General features: G+C 41.8%; 1 protein-coding gene across 3 annotated transcripts in view; it reads right to left on the bottom strand.

Moving 5' to 3' along the window:
- Positions 1-21997: 21997 nt before the first annotated feature.
- GPR50 (G protein-coupled receptor 50) overlaps positions 21998-23257 on the bottom strand; it is a 50738-nt gene continuing 49478 nt past the window's right edge. For all 3 annotated transcript variants that reach the window (XM_061358006.1, XM_061358007.1, XM_061358005.1), the window contains exon 2: positions 21998-23248. In XM_061358006.1, the coding sequence (XP_061213990.1) occupies positions 22383-23150 (768 nt within the window). In that variant the 5' untranslated portion in view covers positions 23151-23248 and the 3' untranslated portion in view covers positions 21998-22382. The remainder of the gene's footprint in view (positions 23249-23257) is intronic.

The following is a 23257-nucleotide window of genomic DNA, read 5'->3' as shown; positions in this document are numbered from 1 at the left end:
TAGCATGTGAAAAGGAAATGCAATTCTCATGGCCCTTGTCATCACACAGGAAGATGCAGAGATGGCCCAAACCCAAGAACATATTGCAGAGCCAAAGTGGAAAGCAAAGACCACACTCATCAATAGTTTCCAGCAGCAGAAAACAGTCTTTTCTTTTCCTGAACAGAATGACAGCAATAGAAATCCCATCCTGTCACCTAGTCACTATATACCACATGAATAATTCAGTTTTCCCAAAATGTTACAATAGCTCAGCACATCTTCTCCTTTACAAAAAAAACTGCTGTAGTTTACCTGGAGGAAAACAAATAGGTTGACAAAAACCAAAGATAAACCCTAAACCAAGTGACTGCCTCACGTGCTCCATCAGTACTCCATCATGGTGGTCAGGAGATAAATTCCTGCCATGGGATGTACAGGTCTGCTGACTGCTCCCAAAGACCATGAAATGGTTAGGAAATTGCTTTTAAAAATGAAAAAATTAGATATTTTTCTTTGCCACTCAGATCAGTTTCCAAATCTTTTTCCAGATAACAAATTGTCCTTATATAAAATTTTGCTGATAATCTAAGATTTTTTTTTCTGCTGAAACTAAAGCTATATAGAAATATTTTCTACCAGCCACCCCAAACCAGTTTTGCTAGGATAGCTTTGGCTAAGACAAAGGAAATCACAGACATAATAGAAATTATGGAAATAAATTGATTAAGATTATATTAAGATTATATTTCTCCCCATTTTTACTTCATTTTGGAATGAGCTGCAACAAATAGATGTCTCTCCCCTCTCTAGTGGTGAAGCAGTTGTCAGAGGCAGAGTGTCTACTCTGGGTCTACATGTTGAGTGCACAAGCAAGATTCCCTTCATACCTCTTCCTAGATATCTGGTTTGAGCTCCTTTGCTTTCTTTGACAGACATCTTCAGGACCTCAGGACTTTGATCTTTCATTCTTTTTCTTGAATTACTACCTAATGGTGGATATCTTTCCTCAGCTGTTTCCCATGTGGAAGTCACAGTCCTGCAGGAACTCTCCCTGTGGAGAGGTGCTGGGATAGAGCCTGCTTAATAACTCTGTGCTGTCTCATGATCCTATTTTACGGTGTTCACAACCTTATTTTATGGATCTAAGAAACAGTTGAAACTTTAAATGCAGCAATGAAAATGAGAATGTCAACACCTCTGTCCCTTGGATGATTTCCAGACCAGATCTGTTTATTAAATAAGAAACCTTGACATGGCCACCACAAGTTTCTCACTAACCTTTGCATTTCATTTTTCTTGAACTGTTTTTATGCACAGGAGGGCTAAATCCTAACCAAAGCCTCAGGGCTTTCTGGTAATTTTAATAAAAAGGTCAAACTGGAAATGGAGTGATTGTGTATTGAGGCAGGCAGGAAAGCTCACAAGAACAGTGTTCTTGCACAGGCAGCAGCACAGAGTGATGCCTTCAAGCAGGTTTTAGACATTTTGGTTTTGTTGCTCAGTTTGGTCATGTTTTAACACCAGGGAATTTGCGAAGCAGATACTCTGGTACTGGAGGGGGATGTTTGGGTTTATGGGTTGGATAAAATAAGTACAGGTGAAATGGCATGGACGAGCAGATCTCTGTAAGTGTCTCCCATGAGGTTGGATGCCCACATCCCAGATTCTGAAGGGAAAGATGGCTTTCGGGAAAGATGGCTTTCAGGGAAGAGTGTAATCCCTTCCTGCTTTGACCTGTGCTTCTCAAACACAGCCCTTCCCCTCTCTAGCCAGAAGAACCCAGAACAGCTATAGCCAAAGTTGCAACAGCTTCAAGGGCTTCACTGAAAGACAAACATAGCCTTGAGTGCAGTTTGCTTCTAAGTTTTGGTCTGTGCTTCTTTCAGAAAATTTTAGTGAGGTTACAAAGGCAGAACAGTAACTGAGGTCTCTTCGTGCTCTATTTGCTGTGAGAAGTATCACAAATTCAGAGACATGATTTCAACAGACTGCCATTGTAGACCAGGAAAAAGCAAGCACTACTGATCCCTTAAAGACAGAGGATAATCTGCACCCACCTGTCCCCTCCATCCAAGCACGGAGTGCCAAGGAAAACACCATAGGATCACTGATGGCCCTGTCTCCAGGACAGAGAAATAAACCACAAAGCAAAGGCTGAACACCCTGCAAAGACTTTGGCTATCACAAAAACAGTTGTTAAATTTCTCCTAGTGAGATATAAAGAAAATGCCAGCATTTCCTTTCCTCATCCAGTGCGCATGCATGGTACTTTGGCAATTTCAGGAGGCTAGAGCTGTATTCTGCAGGAAAGGCTGAGGACACTCACTGTGACTCTGCAGATCACCGAGGCCCTCCACAGTAGTGACTACAGGAAGAAATGGGCAGAGTGCTACTTCCCATTTGCTTTTGTGAAGCAGATGTGACAGGGCTGATCTGGTCTTGGAGAGATTGCTGGTTCAGCTCTGCTGACATCATTTCGGATTCAGGGCTTTCCTTTGGAGACCCGGTCTCAGGGTGTCCACATATCATACCAAACTACAGGTCTTCCTGGAACATTCCTATAGCTCCCTGAGAGCAAAAAAATTAGAATTGGTTTTGGAGCATGAAAGGGCTGTTATTACTTTCGTGCAGGTGTTGGGAGTTTTCTTCCACACTCTGAACTAGATGCTGTGATGATGAGTTTCAAAAGCCCTTAGTCTTCCTCACACAACATAAAGTTAGCCATAAACCCGTTTGGAACATCCTAGTGGATCAGCAGAGCTGAACCAGCAGTCTCTCCAAGACCAGATCAGCCCTAACACATCTGCTTCACAAAAGTGGATGGGAATCGGCACTCTGCCCATTTCTTTCTGTAGTTACTACTCTCTTTTTCAGCACACCTTCATATGCAGTTGCGATTCATTTCATCATGTTGTCATCTCAGGTCTTGTGGTCCCAACCTACACGTTCCATCTTTTCCTGCTCTATAACTCCCATTTTCCCTCTCTACAAACCCCATCAGTGAGGAGGACCTGGGACCATCTCTGGGTTGTATTTACTAACTCACCAACCAGCTCCTGTGGTTGCTTCATATGGGTTGACATAAGGTTAGATTTAGTGCATGAAATCCCTTTCTCACCTCCAATTAACACTTTAAATGGATCATCATAGGGAAATTAGCAGCCTTACACAACCATGAAAATGGAGAGAAGGATACTTCGGGGAAAAAGTCTAACACCCTTTTTCTCCAATAGGATTTTCAATTGGAACCAGCATTTGTGTTCATACTCTTCTACCTCAACACCAGTATTTGAATGCAAGAAGACATAGAAAGAGTACAGATGAGGCATGACTGTGAAAGCCATATGGGAAAGTGCTGATCCCTTCTTACTCTATATAACCCTGTATTTATTACAGTGTCTGTTTGCAACTCAAGGTTTATATAAATTCAAAGACAGTATTTGCAGTCAGCTAAGAACACTCAGGTGGTCAGCTACTACATCTGGGCCAGTGGGCAGTAACACAATCACATTCTGGTGCTATAATTCAGAATATGGCAGAACAGCAGCCCTCCCAGTAGGCTTACATTAGGGAGATAAGGCAGGAACCTGAGCTGGTGGTCCCAAACATCACTATACACTGGCTCGTGAGGCTTCCCTTCTCAACGCAGCATGGGAGATTCTGCATACTCCTGTAACATTAATCTTGTTAACCAATTTAGTAAGATTGGAATCTAATCCTGCAGCTTTACTGCAATACTGATGCCACACAAGGGCTGCTCTCACTAGAGTATGCAGATCTCTGCATGGTCCAGAGATGCATGGCTGCTGTAGTCCATGGGCACCACCAGTACAGAACACACTGACTGACATGGAGCAAGTAGGTAGCACTGATAGAGAAGAAAGAAATATTTCTTTTCCTAAAAATATTAATTTTCCTCTCAGGTAATATTTCCTGATAATTCCTAAAATCAGGATAATTTCCCTAACTGTAAGAGACTGTCTAGGTCCCATACAAGCATGCTACAGTCTTAGTTAGAAAAGCTTTAGTATCCTTGAACATTTAAATGCACATGGGATATATTGTTTGAAGCATGCTGTGCTCTCCCGTCACCTTTTCAGCTACCTTGTCTTGCACTAACAGTGTTAGCGCACTAATAGCTGCAATCACATATGGGAATGACCTTATTATTATGTGTTATGATCCATGCCTGGGCTGACACTCTGGAAAGCAGCAGCTCAGGAGACAGGAACTTTTTCAGTCCCTGACAATCACCTCGCTAATATTGCTGATAGTAGTAAGTGGGCACAGATAATTAGCAGCATCAGAAAAGATCTGTGGTTTCATTCATTCCTTATGAAATAAGAGCCCCACAGTAGGAAAGTCCCTCAAAAACAGCTGAGGCAATTTGGATTTGGATGTTTCCCAGTGCGCAGAGATTACAAAAGTAATACTGCTGTAAATCAGGCTGTTACAAGAGCTCCCACAGCCCTTCAGTCATGTCAATCATCTGGTTGCCTTCAGTGAGAGTGTTTCCATGTGTGAGGACTTTTGGCAGGACTAAAGTCTGAAAGATGAAGCACTTGCACATAATGACAGATTAATGAAATAATAGGGCTTGGGAGAACTAGGCTTCCTATACAATTATTTATGCACTATGTTGAGGCATGCCATTTCTCTTGGCTACATTCAGCTGAGCAGCTTTGCAGCTTGCAAAAGCAGTCAACACATACTCAGCCATGCCTTGCTCTGGTTTGTATCAGCTCTGATTCAATGCCACAGTTTCTGCAGAACGATGCCAAGGCAGATTTCACCCCAATGTTATCTCAAGGACCATAGCAGCACACTGCCCTCACTTCAGGCTTCAATAGCTGGACCTCTTCTATCCACAGCTCTGCTTCCCCTTTGCTTCTCATAAATCCAGAGGTTTTTTTGCATGAAGTCAGCTTTTTCCCCCCACACTGACATCCTGAAAGGACTCACAGAGGCTGAGGACCCAGAGACAGATCCTGAAAGAACTGTATTATTTCTAGAGGATTGTCCACATGCCAAACACACCCCCTTTTTGGTGCCAAAGCAATATTCCTAAGAGAGTGGGGTCAGCTGCAGGATGATTAGGAGTCAAACCTCCAGTGCCTGCTTGCTACCATGTGCTGCAGGAAAAGAAGATATTTGGCTGTTGTTACTTCTCTTTACCAACGCTGGCATCAGGAGTGAATCCACAAAATACAGCATGAAACAGAAGAGTAAAAATGTTTCAGGGGAAAACTGTGAGAGATATCATAGGGTAAGGTATGTGAACAGGCACACAAGGAAAAGGTGTGCAAGCCCTAAGTTATTTCAACACCTTTATAAGTGTCTCATCCAGAACACTGACAGGGGCTTGCTAAAGCATGGGAACATCCTCACACGGGTTTTGGAAAGACACAAAGAACAGGTTCTATAAGGCCTCACAAACAGCTGGCTCTAGAGCTTGGTGGAGAACTCCATGAGCTCACCCCCAGCCACCGAGTTAGCATCCCTCCATCTACAAGGGAAGAGGACTTCTAGCCCAAACCACCACGATGCAGAGGAGGGCCCAGGGCAGTTTCATGCTGTCTTGACTAATTTCATCTGACTGCAGTCATTTTGCTGCTTTTCCTCATTTTTGCCGTTCCCTGAACTCACCCTCACCCTTCTGATGCCATGACAACTCCCCAGGCACCTCACGCCTGCGTGTGCCCACTAAGGCAAGGGGCTGCCCCAGGCCGCTCATCTCCTCTCTCTCTGCCCTTTTATTTATTCTACAAATAACATGTTCCAGTGAGAGCTGGGTTTACATCCCTGGGATATTGCAAACGGGAAAGGTAAGCTCTAATGAGGGAGAAGAGGGAATATTTTTGCATCAAAAGGTAATTGCTGAACATGCTGAAGATTAAAAGGGTCTATAAAGCTTAATGAATACACCTGGGCTTGTGCATTCAGTTGACTCTTAAAACTCAAAGAATCTGAATTAGTCTCATTTCCTTAGGGAATATAGGTTTTTTATAAGTGTAATTTATACATTCTGGAGACTTCACCTATCACCTGCAGTGCTGTGAACCAATTCCAGGGACTTGCAAATGAAAGGCTGGTGAGGGAACAGGAAATATTTAAATGAAACATCCTTTCAAAACCTCATTTCTGAGTGACTGGCCTGGAATACAGAAAGCAAAGAGGAAAGAAAAGCAGGAAAAATCTTCATATGTCCACCCTTACTAGTAGCGCACATCAGCATTTCCTCACCTGTACAGCCTTCTTTCACATTTCTGTTTTGTGTGTTTAATTCCCAGTCAGTCAGGCATAGAAAGAACTCCTTAGCACCCTGATCATCAGGCATGTTAACCCTATGTTTATGAGAGAACATAAGTATTGAACAATAAACTCACTTACTAGCATTGCAATATAATCTGCAGAGACTTGATCGTATGCAGAATCAAAAGAACAAACTCCCCTTAAAGACAGAGAGACACCTTGTGCTGTGCACATGGAGTGCTCCCACACATCTTATCCTTTGGACTTGAATAGTCATTTCTTCTTAAAGAAGTGTGCATGCTGCAAGCCACCCTGTGCCACTGACGTCACATCCTCCCTGCCTGTCCTCTGCTCCTATGCCAGCTGGGTAACACAAATTGCAAAACAAGAACATTGCTGTCTGCTTTTACATTCTTTCTGCACTTCAGTTCCCCTTTTCCTAATCAGCTTTTCCTCCAGGACACTTCCCTGTGCCACAAGTACACAGCTGTCACTGCCAGCTACACTTTGAGCTTCAAGTAGTCTTAAGTATGGTGGGGTCAGGCCAAAAAGTATTTAGAATGTGAAAGCCACAGACCCTAGGAAGTTCTCTCAACCCATGCAAGAAGTCCGGTCCTACACTTATCATCTTTTAAACCTTCTATCAGTAGACTATTAGCTCCAACTTGAAAACTGGTAGAGAAAAACAAGTCTTTGCCTTCTGTCCAACCTCTCCCATTTCCTTCCTAAGTTTTCAACTAAATCCAAGCCATTGATGTAATTCTGGCACTCGAAGGGCAAAACAAAAACCCTCCCTTGATCTTGATATAGAGGTCTTTAAAAAAAACAGCCTGAAGTCAAGCTGTTAGGGTGTGGAAGGAACAGCCTAACAGCTCAGGAGAGAAGTACTGTTTCTCAGAGCTGTAGTACTGGGAGACTCAGTAGCTGCCAACACAGGTTGCTAAAGAAGCTTTCCCAGTCTAGCATAGCAAAGTGAGATTTCACTTGTGTGGAACTGGAACTGGCACTAGCCCTGCTAGATTTTTGTGCCTGGACTTCTGTGGTGTGAGCAGACTGTGTTTTATAAATGAGGAATGAAGGCCAGATGTGGGGCACATTGCTGCAGAAATACTCTCAAAAGTCTCATCCATCAAAACAGACTATACAAGCCTGCTTCCCTACAGTGTGTCATGGAGCTTCTCTTAAATGTTTCATGCTCTGAATGGCTTGTTTACAGGTGTACTTTTAGCCAACAAGTACGTATTCTGTTACCAAAGTTACTCAGCTACTAGTCTGAAGTTCATTCACAAGGCACTGGCAGCCAACCTGCTTCAGCCACCAAAATAAGCTGCAAGAGCTCAGGGATTTTATTTCTACTTAAAGCCATAATAAAAACTTAAATAAAATAAAAGCCTAAAGGAAAGCAATGTGTTTGTTCATGCCAATCAGACAACCAGACTTGATTTGGACAAAGTAAAAAGCCATGGCTTTTTTAAAGACCACATGGTCTTTTAAGACATGATCAGAGTATATCTAACATAACCTCATATTTGTGCAGGCAGATGCATGCTAGGGTTGCACGGAATGCAAGATGTCTGTCCACATAGGAAATAATGTTCTTAGCATCTACATGTCCCCCCGTAATGTAAGCATACCTTACCAAATACTGTTTACTTCTTATTGGACCATTCAACAGAACACCAGCAGCATAATACCAGGATGTATTTGAAACAGTGCAGTGCTTTGATGGAAGAAAACCAGATCCAAACTGAAAAACTCTTTAGGCTTTTATAATAATTAGGTGCTTGCTCCACCTTCTGCCTCTCAGGAAGGGAAAGAAGTGATTATCACCCATCCAAACCTCAGCTACGCCAGGAAAGCTTGAACACTCCTCTCAGCTATGCCAGCAGCTAGTACTCCATGGGTAGTGCCTGTTTTATCCACCAGCCAAACAGCAACTGAAGGAAGCTGGATTCACTTCTCTGCCTGCACTGGCACAGGAAATGCAGACTACAGACTGTGAGGCTTAAACAAGGAGCTCCTCCTGAGCAATTCCTAGAACACTGTGGTGACACACAGCTGGTGACTACCACTTTCAATACTTACATGTGCAATCTGTAGAGATTACCCTGTGGAATCAAACCTGGTCAAAGATGGTCTGCCAGCAGACACCTCCAAGCCAAGTACAGCACAGCAGCTTTGAAAACATGCTCGGAGGGTGGGATTGCTGTCTTTTCCCTATAGGCAGCAGATCTGCTCTCTGAAGTGATGGAAAGACTACCTTCAGAAACTGAAAAATCAGAACAGGGGTCTTTACTCTGTGCCATAGATTTCGATGATCAAATTTCAGTCAACTTCAACCAGGGCAGAATATATTTTTCTTAGTAGTTTTTTTTTTTATTTCTGTATGAAATAGGTGACATCAATTTGACTTGTTAGTTTTAATTAGCATTTGCATTCTGTTCTGCTCTGTAGAAATTGTTCCGTTTTGACAGACAAGGGTAAAAACCTCCAATACATACCTCAAGCCTAGAATTTAGGATGTCAACATGAAAAGGCAAAACTAATTGAGATATTTCACAGGAGATCCTGGTGCTTCCCACAGACCCCAGTGACATGATGCTTTAGACAGGCATTCAGTACTTTTGTATATATATAAACACATCCAAATAGTCAGAGATTCACAAAATGAAAACTGACATCACTTAGTACCAAAAATGGAACAGAGCCCAAGGCTTGGCTAAGTTCAAACCTAGTAATACTGGATATTGTTGCAAGAACACAGCAAGAATCAATCCTTCTTTCAAGTAACAGAATGTAGTGATTCAACATAATTATGCAAAGAAAGTGTTATTAGCAGCTAATGAAAGGAAAACTTATACAAAAGTATAGATTCTCTAGAGAATATCTGGTTCTTCTCAATAATACTCTGGCAGTATTACATACATGTATCTCCACAGTACAAATACAAGCATGAATTTATGTATATTTTTATATATATATATAAAAAATTTTATATAGATATTTATACTTTTTATATATATATATTTAAGTATTACACTTCTTAGACATCTCTATTGACTGACATCAGTTTTTCCCCCTTTTTTTCAAAGCACCTAACTTGACCAAACTTACAGGCAAGTTATGCAGCCAGGGACACAGGCAACTTTCCATTTTGACCAGAAACTAAGAAAGGCACTAACATAACCTTTTAGGAGCTAGAAAGGGAACTACTTCCTCTCTGGCTTTAAGATAGAGGTTTTCTGCTTATGATGTTTTCCATGACATAGCTACCTGCCATTATGAGTGGTGGGGACACAGGCAGGGTGAGGGTGGCCTCTTGTGAGTTCCTCCTGCCAAGATGAACTCTGCCCACTTGCAGTATGCATAAGCTGTTGAAGGAGTGTTGAGGGAGGGCTTGGCAGGAAAGGGCAAGAAAGAGGGAGGTGAAGGTATGAATATTTTCAAGACAATTCCTTAGTGTAACAAGACAACAGCTATTTCTTTGTTTTACAGGCAAGTTACAAGATTCTTGGGAATCAAGTTTTATAATGAAGTACCAACCAGCTTTTGGTTACATGGGGCTTCTTCTTATTCTGCTACATCCTTTCCCCTCAACATCCCACTAACACCAGGGTGTGCCAGAGGGAAGCCATGCTCAGTGGCTTTGCAGGGCTAACACACCACAGTTGCTTCAGAGAACACTTTCTGCCTACCCCAATGTACTTTAGACTTGTAGAAATCACCAGGTTTTGTGCCTCCTGTCTTCTCTAAAACATTCTTTCCCTTTAGCTTAGGGTGCTCATCAACAGAGGACTCCAGGCTGCTCCAGGAATTTACATGTCTCCTCACCAGGGCTAGAATAATCTACTCAGATTCAAATATGGGTTTATAAATTTGGGCACAGTAGAGACAAGATTGGGACCACTGAGCACCTTTTGCACAAAACAACCACCTCCATCTCATTTGTCAGATGAGATCATGGGACCCTCCAAGATTAGACCTCAGAGATTCAGAAAGTAAGGCCTCTAAATAACACTGCTGGGCTCTGTGACCTGTATTTCAATGAAGCTTCACTCTGGGTATCTACATAATTTGTACCTGTGTACAAATACATCAAAACTGAGGCGCTGGGTTAAACATCATCCGTGACGGGATCTGCTCCAGCTTCCTGCTAAGTTAAACACAAGATTTCCCATCATGTCTCAAGAGCTCCATGTCACATGTCATATTTACAAGAGAAATCCACACTATGATAAGGATCAAGCACAGCATGGGCTCATCATTTTGCTTTAAAGCTCTGAATGTGCAGAACAACTTCACATAAATAAATCAAGTCCATGCTATCAGTCTGTAGGTCTGTTTCCAGAGTTAAAGTCTTTCCCTAAATCAACACAAAATAAATGAGACCTAAAAATCCCACCAGGCTTTCATAAGGTGCTGCTTCTTTATCATGAAATATAATACAGAGAAGGAACAATTGGGCTTCTGATCTCTTTGAGGATCCTAGCCTTACTGAATGTTACAGGACATAGAGTTTCTATTATTTAGATAGTGAAGGAAATAACAAACGGTTTCACCTCTTAACCCTGCCTAATAGGCAGCCTTAAGAGCTCCAAAGTATGGTAATTGCTACAATGGCAGTATGCTCAAGTCTGAATGATGGTATAATAAAAAGAGTCCTTTTTTTGCTGTTCTTTTTAAGATTGATTCACCCTAAAAAGTAATCAATAAATGCAATTTTTCCACTACAAATACCTGCTTGGTATGTCATAATTTTTCTTGCACTCAGCTTTGCTAGAGTCCTATGAGAGTGAGCCACCAGTTCACTCATGCTCAAGCACCCCTTCAATCTGGAACTGGCCAGATGCAACTAACGGGACAGAAGTGGACACAAGACTGGAGAAGTAACCCTGGTACTTTTCTGTCTTTCTCCAGATTCCTTAATCCCCATTTCCTATCACTAGACTCCCAAGCATATTTTTGCCTGACAAGAAAAAACCTAAAAATAAACATGATTACTGACCAGGGTTTGGCTGGCTATCAAAGCCTGTTCCGCAGATTTTCCCAAGCAGTACTATGCACTGCTGTCCTGAGTTCAGCTGTAACAGTTATTTTTCTCCTACTTAGTAGCTGGTGTTGTGCTGTGCTTTTGACTTATTCTGAGAAAAACACTGGCTTTAGCTGTTGCCAAGTAATGCTTACTCAAATCAAGGATTTTTCAGTCTCATGCTTTGCCAGTGAGTCTGGGCTTAAATCACAGCTGTGAAGGACTCTGTGGTAGAAGTCATCCCGCAGGCCACGCCATCAGTCCCAAGCCAGGGAGATGGTGCTCCTGGCATATGTGACTGCAGAGCTCTGGACTGACCAGGGACGTAGATCCCATAACCAGGGAGCCTTCAGAGCAATCACTGTTCAGCTTTGCAAACTTTATTCGTGTTACTTCCCCTTTGAATTATATCCTCCACTGTTAACAGAATAGAGGGCATAAAATAGAATACCTTAATATCACCTGATTGTTATCAAAAGTCAGTTAAATGAAGAAGTGATTGCATTTACCCTTGCAGAAAGGAATATCATAATGTTAATTATTCTTTACCAGCATAACAGCAATATTCTTCCCTGAAAGGGTTATCAAGCACTGGAACAGGCTGCTCGAGGAAGTGGTGGAGTCATCATCTCTGGGGGTATTTAAAAGCTGTGTAGATGTAGCCCTTAGGGACATGGTTTAGTGGTGGACTTGGTTAACAGTTGGACTCGTTCATCTTAAACTTCTTTCCCCAATCTAAATGATTCTATTCTAAAGTGATAAAACATTCTTGTTGAGAGCACAAGTTATGCCTCACCTTTGATAGGCTTTCATTCTAGCTTAAAATACACATTTTCCACCTGAATACATCACTCAGTTGTTCACACAACAACCTGCTACATTTCTTCTAACTGAAAGACTCCAGCAGTAACAATATACCTGTGTTTTTATATATATACATATTAATGCAGTGTCTCAGATTTCTCTCTCCAGTCATTAGTTATAAGAATATTCAATTCAGACTCAACATAGTTTTGTAGAATAGGGAAATGAATTTTTATAGCAGAAGGAATCAGTATAATGGGAAGGACTGACCTCCAGCCTCACAGAGACTGCAGCTTTCTTAAAAGGGCTGCTGCTTTTGCATGCCAACTCCAGCTAAGGTAGCCCCCATCCCATCTGAACATTAATATCTTAGGAAAAACTCCAAGAGATTTAATTTCTAACTGATTAAAAAAACTCCAACCATATCCTACTGCATTGCACCCAGTTCTCTTCCTATACTAGTGTCACATTAATGCAACCAGAGATATCAGTGACATTAGCCTTGCTCACTCTACTGGGAAACAAACAAAAACAGACCTGCTGTTTTCTCCCTGTTACACTTACAGTCGGAGTTTAATCCACACACAGGTATGCACAACCCAGGCTCTGGAGGGACAGCTACTCAGTATGGTCAAATAATATTGCATAAAATCCAATAATGTTTCATTACTCCTAATAATTTTCCCAAAGAAAACTGGCTCGTTTGAGATATCACAATGGCTACAATACACCACAGATAGACAGTACACATTAGTATGTACACCATATGAACAAAGTCAGTCCTATGTCTGCATTAAAACAACAAATATCACAAGGAAATTATGAATTAGCTTGCCTGGTTATGGTCAAAGTTACTGCTAACTACACATTTAAGCAAATTAAACATGGCAGGCAGGTCCTGTTTGTCTTTTTCCCACTGCTTTTGACCATTCTCACAACACTTGCTGTGTTATGGACAAAAGGATCATCCTACTCTTTTCAAGGCTGATCAGATCACAACCACATTGGGGTACTTGGGGATGTTTCTGGGCACAGTGTTTGACATCCAAGCATCTTGCTAAGGTAACATCTTCCTGTTGCCACACCTGCTGTTGATAAGTTACTATCCTCCCAAGCAAACTCTTACCCAACCTAGACATGAAGCATCAGTAGCAAAGTACAAATATTCCTGCTTTTCATACACCATGTTCAGGGGGAAATCATGAGCTAAAATACCAGATCAAAACTCATCAGGCTTTGTTTCTTCGTGTTTTTCTGTTATCAGTGGTTTTCTGCCACGTGGTGTTTGGGTTCAACCCCCATCCTTATACACAGGGAAGCACATCAGTAACAAAAGAAAACCAAAACAACAAGCCATGACACCAAACAAAAACCCCACAACCAAAACCACAAAACAGGAGACAGCAACAGTGTAAGAACTGTCACCCAGCACTCAAGTCCTGGATTTTGTCATAGGCCAATATATAACAAAGGGGTCTGCAAAGCGTTGTTGCAGCTGGCTTATTCAGTCCTCTACACTTCCAAGAATGATGTTCAACTCTGATTTTCATTTCAAAGGTCCTGATTCAGCAGGGTTAATGAGAAAGAAAGAAATCACATGGCAGATTAAAGCATTGTGAAATTCCCTTAGATAAATGTTACTTGTCAATTCCTCAGTGCTTTGCAGTATAATTAACTACACCTATGTAGCAAAGGTAAAAAATACAGCATGCTTCATTTCAAGGTCACAAAACAAGTGAGAAAGGGGCAAGATACCCTAAATTGTCACCTCCCCTTAGTCCCCTGCTTCAACCACTATGCAGCCTCCACTCTTCAAGTTGACACAAAACAGAAAAACAAAGTCAATGCCAGCTACTAATCAAAAAGCTACAGATAGAAAGGCTATGGTAAAAAAGGAGGCTTTCTGAATTTACTGTATAAAGAAAATGCAGTTTAAATCAGTATTTGATATGCAATAAGTTTGACAAATAGAGTTGTGTACAAAGTTATCTTGCTCTTTTTACATATTCTTCTAATAACTGCAGTGATTGCGGACTTAAAGATCCAAGCACCACCTCTGAGCTCAGCTGTATTTTACTCTGATGAGCTATTTATCATCCTAATACCCCTGTCAAAGCAAAAATAAATTCTACTAGACATATCATTAAAGTACTTAGTAATCAGTACAAGATGGCATACAAGCACTAAACCCAGAATACCCCAAAATGCTAGCTGCTGCTATCTCTTTACAGCTACTAAAGTGTCTTAATGAAATTCTGTCTGGCTGCAAAATGAAAATATAGATTTATTTACACACAACATAGTCCATTTAATTAGCAGCTGAGAGGCTTAATGGCTAGTATTACTTTTAAACAGCCGTACCCCTCTCAGCTGAAAGCTCTGAATTCAGGCAGCTGTTGGGGATTCATTTTACTTAAAAGGTGAATTTCAGATGCAACTGTGCAGGGAAGTCATCAGAGTTATGACCAAAACAAGGGACAAGCATTTGGAATAAAAAGAGCTATAGAAATTGCTGCAGGAAGGCCATCCCATGTCCATCGCAGTCTGCAAGTTCTCTATGCTGCAGCCCCAGATGACAGTGCAGTTTGAGAGGTGCAATTCATTCATAATCCAAAAGCCTGATTACCACAAAAGCGTGAAGATTTACACTTTGTGCAATTACCATCCCAGACTATGCTGCTCCAACCCAGCTCAGTGCTGCCTGAGGTCACTTGTATGTAACAGTAGTTCCTCAATCAACAATACCCACGAGCAAGCTCCAAGACAAGCAACCAGCTACAAACACAAGACTTAGAGCAGGAGTTCTTTGCTTTCCAAAATTTTAGCATCAGAAAACACAGAGGGGGAAATGTCTGGCAACTGGAACAACACAATCTGTCAGCCCAGGGACCCACAGTTACAATCAAACTCTTTATTTCCTTCTTAGAATGGAACCTGCCCAAATCTCTCCAGTCTAGCATCCTAGATCGGCTCAGCAGGGTAGAAGCATCCCTACTATTGAGCTCTTACAGAGCCAGGCACACAACAGCACAGAGCAGTACCTATTCCTATTGGACTCATGCAGATCAGCCAGCAGGATTTGCCTTGCTTTTCGTCTTCTACAAACCTCACTTTTTAAAACTGCTGAGCACAGGAATCCTTCAGCATCCATACTACCAACTTTCAAATTACTTTTCTGTGCAGTCCTAAGAACATGCCAAAAATAAACAGGTTTCTGTCACCTATTGAAAAAGTAAAGGAAAAGCATATACATAGCAGCTAAAGCAAAGCTCATTTTACACTCTCTAATCACTAATATACAAAGTGCAAACCCCTGCATTTCCTGATATTTCTTCAGTAAAAAAAACACAAGCCTTTGTCCACATACACAAAATAGACATTTTTCTTTGTTGCTTGTAGCTTACTGATTTTCAGTTGTTCAAGTATAAGTGAATCTGTAAGACTTCATCTCTAACCACCCTGCATGCTACAGAGCAGATTCAGGCAGTAAAATGTCAAAATAAACAAGATAAACAGGTTACTGGGACAAGTTTTCCCAAGGGCAGAAAAACATTATCAGCACCTGCTGCATTTTGCATCTGCTTTGAAGTACCCAGGAAAAAAATCAGAACTTTTATACAGTCAATACTTTGTAACTTATGATTGGTATTGATTCCTTTTAGATAACTCAGGCTCTGCGTGTGTGCATATATATATATATATATGTTTCTTTCTATAAATGAGGAAAGCAATATAAGTAAGATCTAGTCCAGAATCCAGAAAACTTCAGGCCAAAGCACAGCTCTTTTTCCTTCACCTTTCTGATCCTTTGTTACAGCATTGGCCTGCAGACAAGGACCTATTGACCAGGGCTCCTTTGGATGAGTCCTCAGTGTTGCAGAGCCAAACACCTACAGGTTGGAGGCTGCAAAGTGGGCACTGCCAGCACAGGGCAGCAACAGAGACAGGTTTTGTTAGTGGAAAATTCCTTATTTGTCTTAATTCGTGCATGACCACCAGCGGGTCAGGGAAAGCTGTAAACTACCAGAACATAGCAGCTCTGTTTCTCTACAGGATATATTTGCTTTCCCAAAGGTGTTTTGACTTCCCAGCAAAAAGAGCATCATACCAAGAAAGCAAACCTCACCTCTCAGCACATGTGGTGATATGGGTGACCATAGCACAGCACTTTCTGCCTCTTCTAGACATCTCTACCAGGGGAAAAAAGAACCTGTACCCAATGCAATTTAAGCTGGTGGAGTTGGGTGTGACATGGCCCTGATCAGGGGCAGCTCATCAGCCCATCAACCACATTGTAGCTGTGCCCAAGCTGCAACCCCTGCAGCTTGGGTCCCTCCAAAGCCACCAGCAAACCAAACCAGTCCAGTCCTTCAAGAGTGTAAGGAGTTTGTTGAGTTTGTTTTACTTACAACTAAATCACAGCTGAGGGAAAGAGGGAACATACTTGCTTCAAGCTCTAGCTGTGAATTCCTGGCAGAGTCCCCATTTCCTCAAGGCATGGGTTCCTCAGGTGATGCTGCTAAGGAGCTCTTGTGATGGTAGCTGCCTCACCTGCTATGTGAAGAGCAGCATAACCACGGTGGGAACCTGACCTCCAGCACAAGTGATGTGGTACTGTGCATGCCCTGGTCTCCTGAAATGCTTTTTGTGACCCATTTCCTCTTGCAGGAGAAGCTTGGAGGAAATTATTTGTCCCCAGTCATACCAGGCTGATGTCACAAGGAGCTGCGGTGCTGCAGTAGGGACAGGACAAATACCTGTGGAAAGAGCATTCAGGTTGACTGACTGTAGTGCTCCATTTCAGAAGCGTTAGGAAGGGAAATGTTTGGTTTTCATTAAAACAAACCAACCAAAAACCAAAAAAACCCACAAAAAAACCCATCAAAACCAAAATTTCACTCAACTTCTAACTACCAGTACATTTGTGTATGTAGTATTTTCAGAAGTATACTCTGGTTTTCCTCTAGGTTTCTCCAGTTTTACCTACTGTATTGCCTCTGTCTCTGTTTCGTGGCAGGGACTCCCGCAGCCAGACACCTGGCTCAACACTGGCTCTGTGCCCCAGCACCACAAGAATCCCTGAGTCACTTCTTGTATTAATAGGTTCATTAACTTCATTGTCCTGGCCAAGTTCCAGTTTGAGTAAGAACAATCCCTCCAAACATTCCTCTTCTATTTCAACCACAAATGTAATCTGCAATTTCTTGCCTGCAAATGGTTTTCACTTTTTTCCATGGTTGTTTTCTTCCATAGCAGAACATCTGTCACTTTTCACCTGGGAGATGGTTGTATTTTAATGCCACATCAATAACTCTATCTTACACACCTATCAAAACCCACCTCAAAGCAAAACAACCTTCTTACAGTTGAGGTAAATTTCCCTGCTTCCATGGAAATTCAGAAGTTTTGCTCACAGGAGGAGCAAATGTAGAAGAAAAGACATCACAATTTATTTAATGTGTTACCCATAAGATATTCTACATACAAAATAAATTCTGCACTTCAACTGGAGAGATTTATGAAACTGTTTGATGGGTAGGACTATTTAAATAGTAATCTAAGCAAGCCATGACTGCACAGCCATTATCCACTAATCTAAAGGACATTAAAGTTGCCCTCACTTCTTAGAAACTGCTATTTGAGTTGAAAACCTTATCAGGACACCATGCCTGGGAGAAAACAGAGAAGCATATTTCAGTTAATGGTTCAGATTCACCTTGTTTGCTGCGGAAAATTCGCACCCCATACTGTAAATTCTATCTTCGCAATACAAATTTTATGGTTCTTATCACCAATCTCATCACAGAGCTCTTGCATGAATCTGTTCTGAATTTCTTATCTCAGGGCTTTTATGATAGGAAATATTGCATTAGGGCCAGTAATTTACTTTTTTTCCAATAAAATTCTAAATACATATGCAGCAGCTCTTTACTGACTGGATTGATGTTATAAATTATAAGCTTGGAAGTAAATACATTAGGACAAATATTGGTTTCTAAATAGTTACTGTGAATGAGACTTCATCCTGATGTTGGATTGTGGCACCTCTTATCTTTTATAGCTGTATCTTATCTCCCAGTTACTATACTTTGTGGCAGGAAAGTAAATAAATAACACCACCTCATTTCTGACATTTCAATTCATTCAGTTCCACGTTTTGGAAACAGCAGGTATGAGTCTGTGCAACAGTTTTCCAACGTTCTGGGATCTGCAACTATCATAAACAGGTTTCTTTCGCATGTTACATCAGTGAGCATTGCAGGGGAAGCAGCAGATAAAGGCCAGTGCCTGCTGGCAAAGATTAGCAAAAAACCCCAGCAATTCTGCTTTGGGATGTTCATTCAACACATCTGCTCCATGGTGGTTCAGCCGTTTTTTATTTTACTGGATAATCTCAGCCTTTGCTACATTAACACCAAGCTTAGACATGGCATCTTCTCAGGAAACAGGAACTTGGTCTGTAAGAGTTCAAGTGGCAGTTACACATGGACCACCCTCCCCACTTCAGAAGCAGCAGTAAGGCTCCCAAAAACACAGATCCAGTCAAGAGAGCATAGAAATATAATTGCTGCAACCTATGGGCAGAATCTGCTGTCTGCAGAACTGCATGAGCACAGCAAAATCTGCACTAAAGCTGTTGTTCCAAATATTTATTAAAAAAATAAATGCAAGTGGAAAAAAAGGAATAAGCGTTCCAGTGGCAGATTTATTACAGTTTTAACAGGGATAGGGATGAATCTAGGAACAAAAGTAGCAATAGGAAAGGATTCTTAATCAAATGATAAAATGGAAACAGCATATGCAATATATATTTATATAAATATATCGGTTACATTCTTCTTAAATATAATAAACAACATTCATTAGCAACATCCTAAAATATTTCTTTGTAGTAAGAGATTCCTCTTCCTGCAGAGCATTACTGCCTCTCTGTAAGTTTATGGCCACTAGGACCAGTTTAGATTTTGGGGCTACAATAGGTATTCAACACCACCAGGTCATATCCAGAACATGCGATTTAAAGCTAGCTTATAGGAGATTTCAACGTTATTTCTGAGACTTAAGGCAAGGTATGCAACAGGTGGGATTGGCAGAGCATGATTTAACCTCTGGAATCTCCTTAAAAGCCAAATTTGGATTAAAGCTAGATTCCCATAGGGAAACTGACACATCTTAGGATTCCCAGTTTAAGACACACTTCCCTTTTTCTGTAAACAAAATAACCTGTATCCTGTTAACCATATTTAACATGAAAATAAAGAGCCACTTGGGTAGTTTTAAAATAAATCGGTATAAAAATCTATCCTATCCATTGTCTCTGTGTCAAAGTGCTAGCAAATGGCACAGTGTTTTCTGTCTGAAGCCATGTTCCCTGCTTTTCATGTTTCCTATCGCAAACCTCAGCTCCAGCAGGACTGAGCTCAGGATTCCAACTGTGGCTGAACCAGCCAGCCTTCGGGATCACTCGCTTACACTGGGACACCCAAAGCACGTCTGAACAGGTTGTGCTAGGGCAAGTTCTCTGTGCTGTTAGATGGACAGTGCCCATCGCAGACCCATCCCCACCCTGCGAGGTGGCAGCAGGGTCTGCATATGTATGGTGCGGCTCAGGTCCCACCCCAGCCCAGCAGGTATTTAGCCTTTCCCCTGCAAAGACCATGGCAAGAGTTGGGCTCGGACCCTACAGCAGAAAACGAACTATCATTTTGCATAGTTTAGTTCAGCAGTGACTCTGTGTCCTGGGGAGATGCCTTGTTGTGCTCCAGCTGCTCCCCTCCCTACTAGGTGCTAGCAGAGCAGCTTGCCTGTTCAGGACCTCTTTGGCTTACATTGTTTGGTTCAAATGCTCGCTGGCTGTTACTTTGGAGCCTGAATGAGAAATAGTGCAAATACAAGTTTAAAGAGAAAACAAAGCAAAACAAAACCAAACAAATCACATTGCATTCGCTGAACATTCAGTTAAAAAGGCAACGATTAGTATGAAGAAACGCCAGTTTTGCAGTATTTGAGGTAACTGGCAAACCTGTAAAATACTCTTCATAATTGTCTTAAAGGAGTCTATTTGTCTTGGCACTAGATGCTTGAAGTTATTTGCTGATGTGATTCTAACACTTGTTGCTAATTGCAAATGACTGAAGACTAGCCACAGAACATGGGACATCTCCTTGGTGTGATAGGACAAACAGTCCCTGCAGTTATGGATTCCTCGGTGCTTTTCTTATCCAAGTTTGACTCAAAATGATTTTGCTTGCATGGAATGGTGTGAATTCATCCAGACTGGTTTTGCTGGAAGGCAAACATTACTTCTGAAGGCAAAGATACCTTTATTTGGCCATGCTCAGGCAGATTAAGAGGCCAAAACAGAACTCAGTTTGATTCCTATTATGGGAGGCTGGCTGCAGTGCATTTTAAAACAATAATCATCTGAAGTGACTGAGATGTTCAAGTCTGAAACTTCACAAAGTGCCAGGGTGCCCTATGAATACAGAACCCCACTTTGCACTGCAGCAACCTTCACCACGTGGCAGCACGCAAACTGCAGTCCTCACTGAAGCAATGCACCATGCAATGTTTCTTGGCCCCACTTCATAAAGGGGCTTAATTCTGCTGAACTCCTCTTCCCCCAAAAGATCAGCAGAAGGGACATTCAGCAACAAGTTGCTCTTAACAAGCAATGCACAAATGGCTTGCTAACTCACTAAGAATTAGGCACTTAGCCTGCTCAGGGTTTTGCAAGTCCTGTGTACCTCTACTGCTAGGCACCTCCATGCTAGTGCAAATCCTGGTTCTCAGGGTTTCAGGGTTCAGCTCTGGGAACTAGTCCTGGTCCTGCTTTTACCATAATCAAAAAGACTGAACTCTCTGGTCTGGCGCAGGGCTGACTGCTGCCCTTATTCGATCCACAGGGCTCAGACCTGCTCCTCTCCATCACACAGCTCCTGCTGTGCCTACTGAGTAGCCCAGCATCAAGCCTTTCTGGCTTAAGGTACAGTTGCAATAGGGAAGCTTTACCTGTTGATTTTATGAGACTGTTTCAAAGCAGGATCCACCTGTTTTAAACCATAAAGAGATGAAATCACACTGAAGCTAAGGGAAAATGATGTAGTCATAAATTCTAGACAGCTGCCATCACCCCCACACATATTCTGTTAAAGAAACAGCCTTATCTTTGCCCATGTGCTTGTTTCTAACATGATACTGGCCTTCCCAGCACGTCAGGACATTGTTTCCAATGACACAGATAACAAAGTTCAGACTTTAACTGAGAACTGATGCACGAATATGCGTAAGTAGCTTTCCTATCCCAGCTCCTTGAATTAGAGCTTTGTATATGAATAAAATGGAAAAAAATTCTCCACTGCTTTTCTCCCCCTGTCAGATTCATATTCTGTGGTTAGGAAAAGGAGAGGTGTTTGGAAGAAACTCTTCTTTCCCTTTTTCCCTTTGTCTGAGTGTAAATATTACTGGAACTTAAATGCTGTCATCTGCATTAAACAGGTGGGACTCTGTTATGCTCATCTTTTGTATGATGTTCATGTAGCAGGGGCTTCTGAAATACATTTGAAATGAATGCTGGCCATGACAGGATACTGCCTAAATTAGAATCAGGCTCCAAGTATCTTCCTGCAATTAGATTATGTCATATATTATACTCTTACTCATGGCCTGAGAAGGAGAGTGCAAGGGTACTTAATACCTGTAGATATGCAATTAAGATGAATGCATCAGACATTCGCTAGGTCTGGCTTTTGCCTGCCTCACATCTGGCACAGGCTAGCTTCTAAACCTTATAAGAAAAAAAAGGAAAACTAATGCACACACACTGGACGTCATCATGCCCATATGTATGCCTGCTGGTTGCTACTGGTACCTGACTGAACAGGCGAAAAGCCAGCAGATTCCACTTTATTTGCCTTAGTTTGGGTCATGTTAATGCTAAAAAATAGAATTCAGAGTGAGGGGAGACGGGTTTGTTTGTAATATACAGCAATTTTGCCAGCTCTTGAAGACTGCATTTCAAGCATAACTGCATTTCTCCATGCATACTGAATGCCTGTGGCAAAAGCAACCAAACCTATTAGATAGGCACATGGTGAAAGATGGCATATTAAAATAAAATAAATAAAGATCAGTCATTTCCATTCTGAAAACTATTCAAAGCCTTGATGTCGCAGCAATAAGCTAAACATGAAAGGTAGCAGACTCCTTCCTTGCATGAGCAGCCCAGCAACACCAGCTGTGAAATGCACACATAGAAAGGCTCTTCTGCACTATATATACAACTGTAATCCAGAATAAATAGTACTGTTCTGACTCATAAATGCATTTCAACTTGGTTGTTGTTTGTTACAGCTGGAGATGGCTTGCTTTTCATCCCTTCTGTCCCACCCTTGGACAGATCGATGAACAGAAACCTGGGAGTCCAGAGTGTCAGCAGTATCCTCTTGTATTCCCTCCGGAAATTCTGGTTAAGAAGCCCATAAATCACAGCATTAAGGCAGCTGTTAAAATAGGCCATAAAATAGCTCAGGACGAAAAGCCATTCTGGAATGTGTGGCTGCACATGTGAAGGATTAATTGAAACAGCAAGGCCAATAAAATTTAATGGTCCCCAGCACACAGCAAAAAGGACAAAAACTACAAACATAGTCAAGAAATTCCGGATGTCAGCTGCTCTGAGCTTCTGCTTGCAATCTTGTCTCACCCGGTGTTTGACTTGAATCACCAAAATCCAGATCCGCAGGTAGCAAAATGTCACGATGGATAGTGGGACGATGAAGTGAACCACCACCACTGTGATGGTGTATGAGGTACTCACTGTCTGTGCAAAGGTGCAGGAGTAAATCCGGGGGTCATACTGCAAAGAGCCAACAAAGAAGTTTGGCACAATTGCCACCACTGTGAGTATCCAGGTCAAGCAGAGATAGCAGAAGGTGTTCTTCAGGTTGAAAAGCTTATCATACCGAAGGCTGTGACAGATGTAGCAGTAGCGGTTGATTGCAATCGCTGTGATGTTGAAAATGGATCCAATGACACTTAAGCCCATCAGGAACCCGCTTATCTGGCAGTGGACATTTCCCATGGTCCATCCATTGTGGAAAATGGCACTCAAGATCAGAGGGTATGGATAAACTGCAACTACAAGGTCTGCAACTGACAAACTGACGACAAAGATGTTGCCTACAAAAA

This window comes from Neopsephotus bourkii, unplaced genomic scaffold (genome assembly GCF_033783945.1).
Source record: "Neopsephotus bourkii isolate Nb327-2 ecotype Australia unplaced genomic scaffold, CSIRO-AGI_Nbou_v1 NB_936, whole genome shotgun sequence".
Lineage (NCBI taxonomy): Eukaryota > Metazoa > Chordata > Aves > Psittaciformes > Psittacidae > Neopsephotus > Neopsephotus bourkii.
This window is presented reverse-complemented; position numbering and strand designations above follow the sequence as displayed.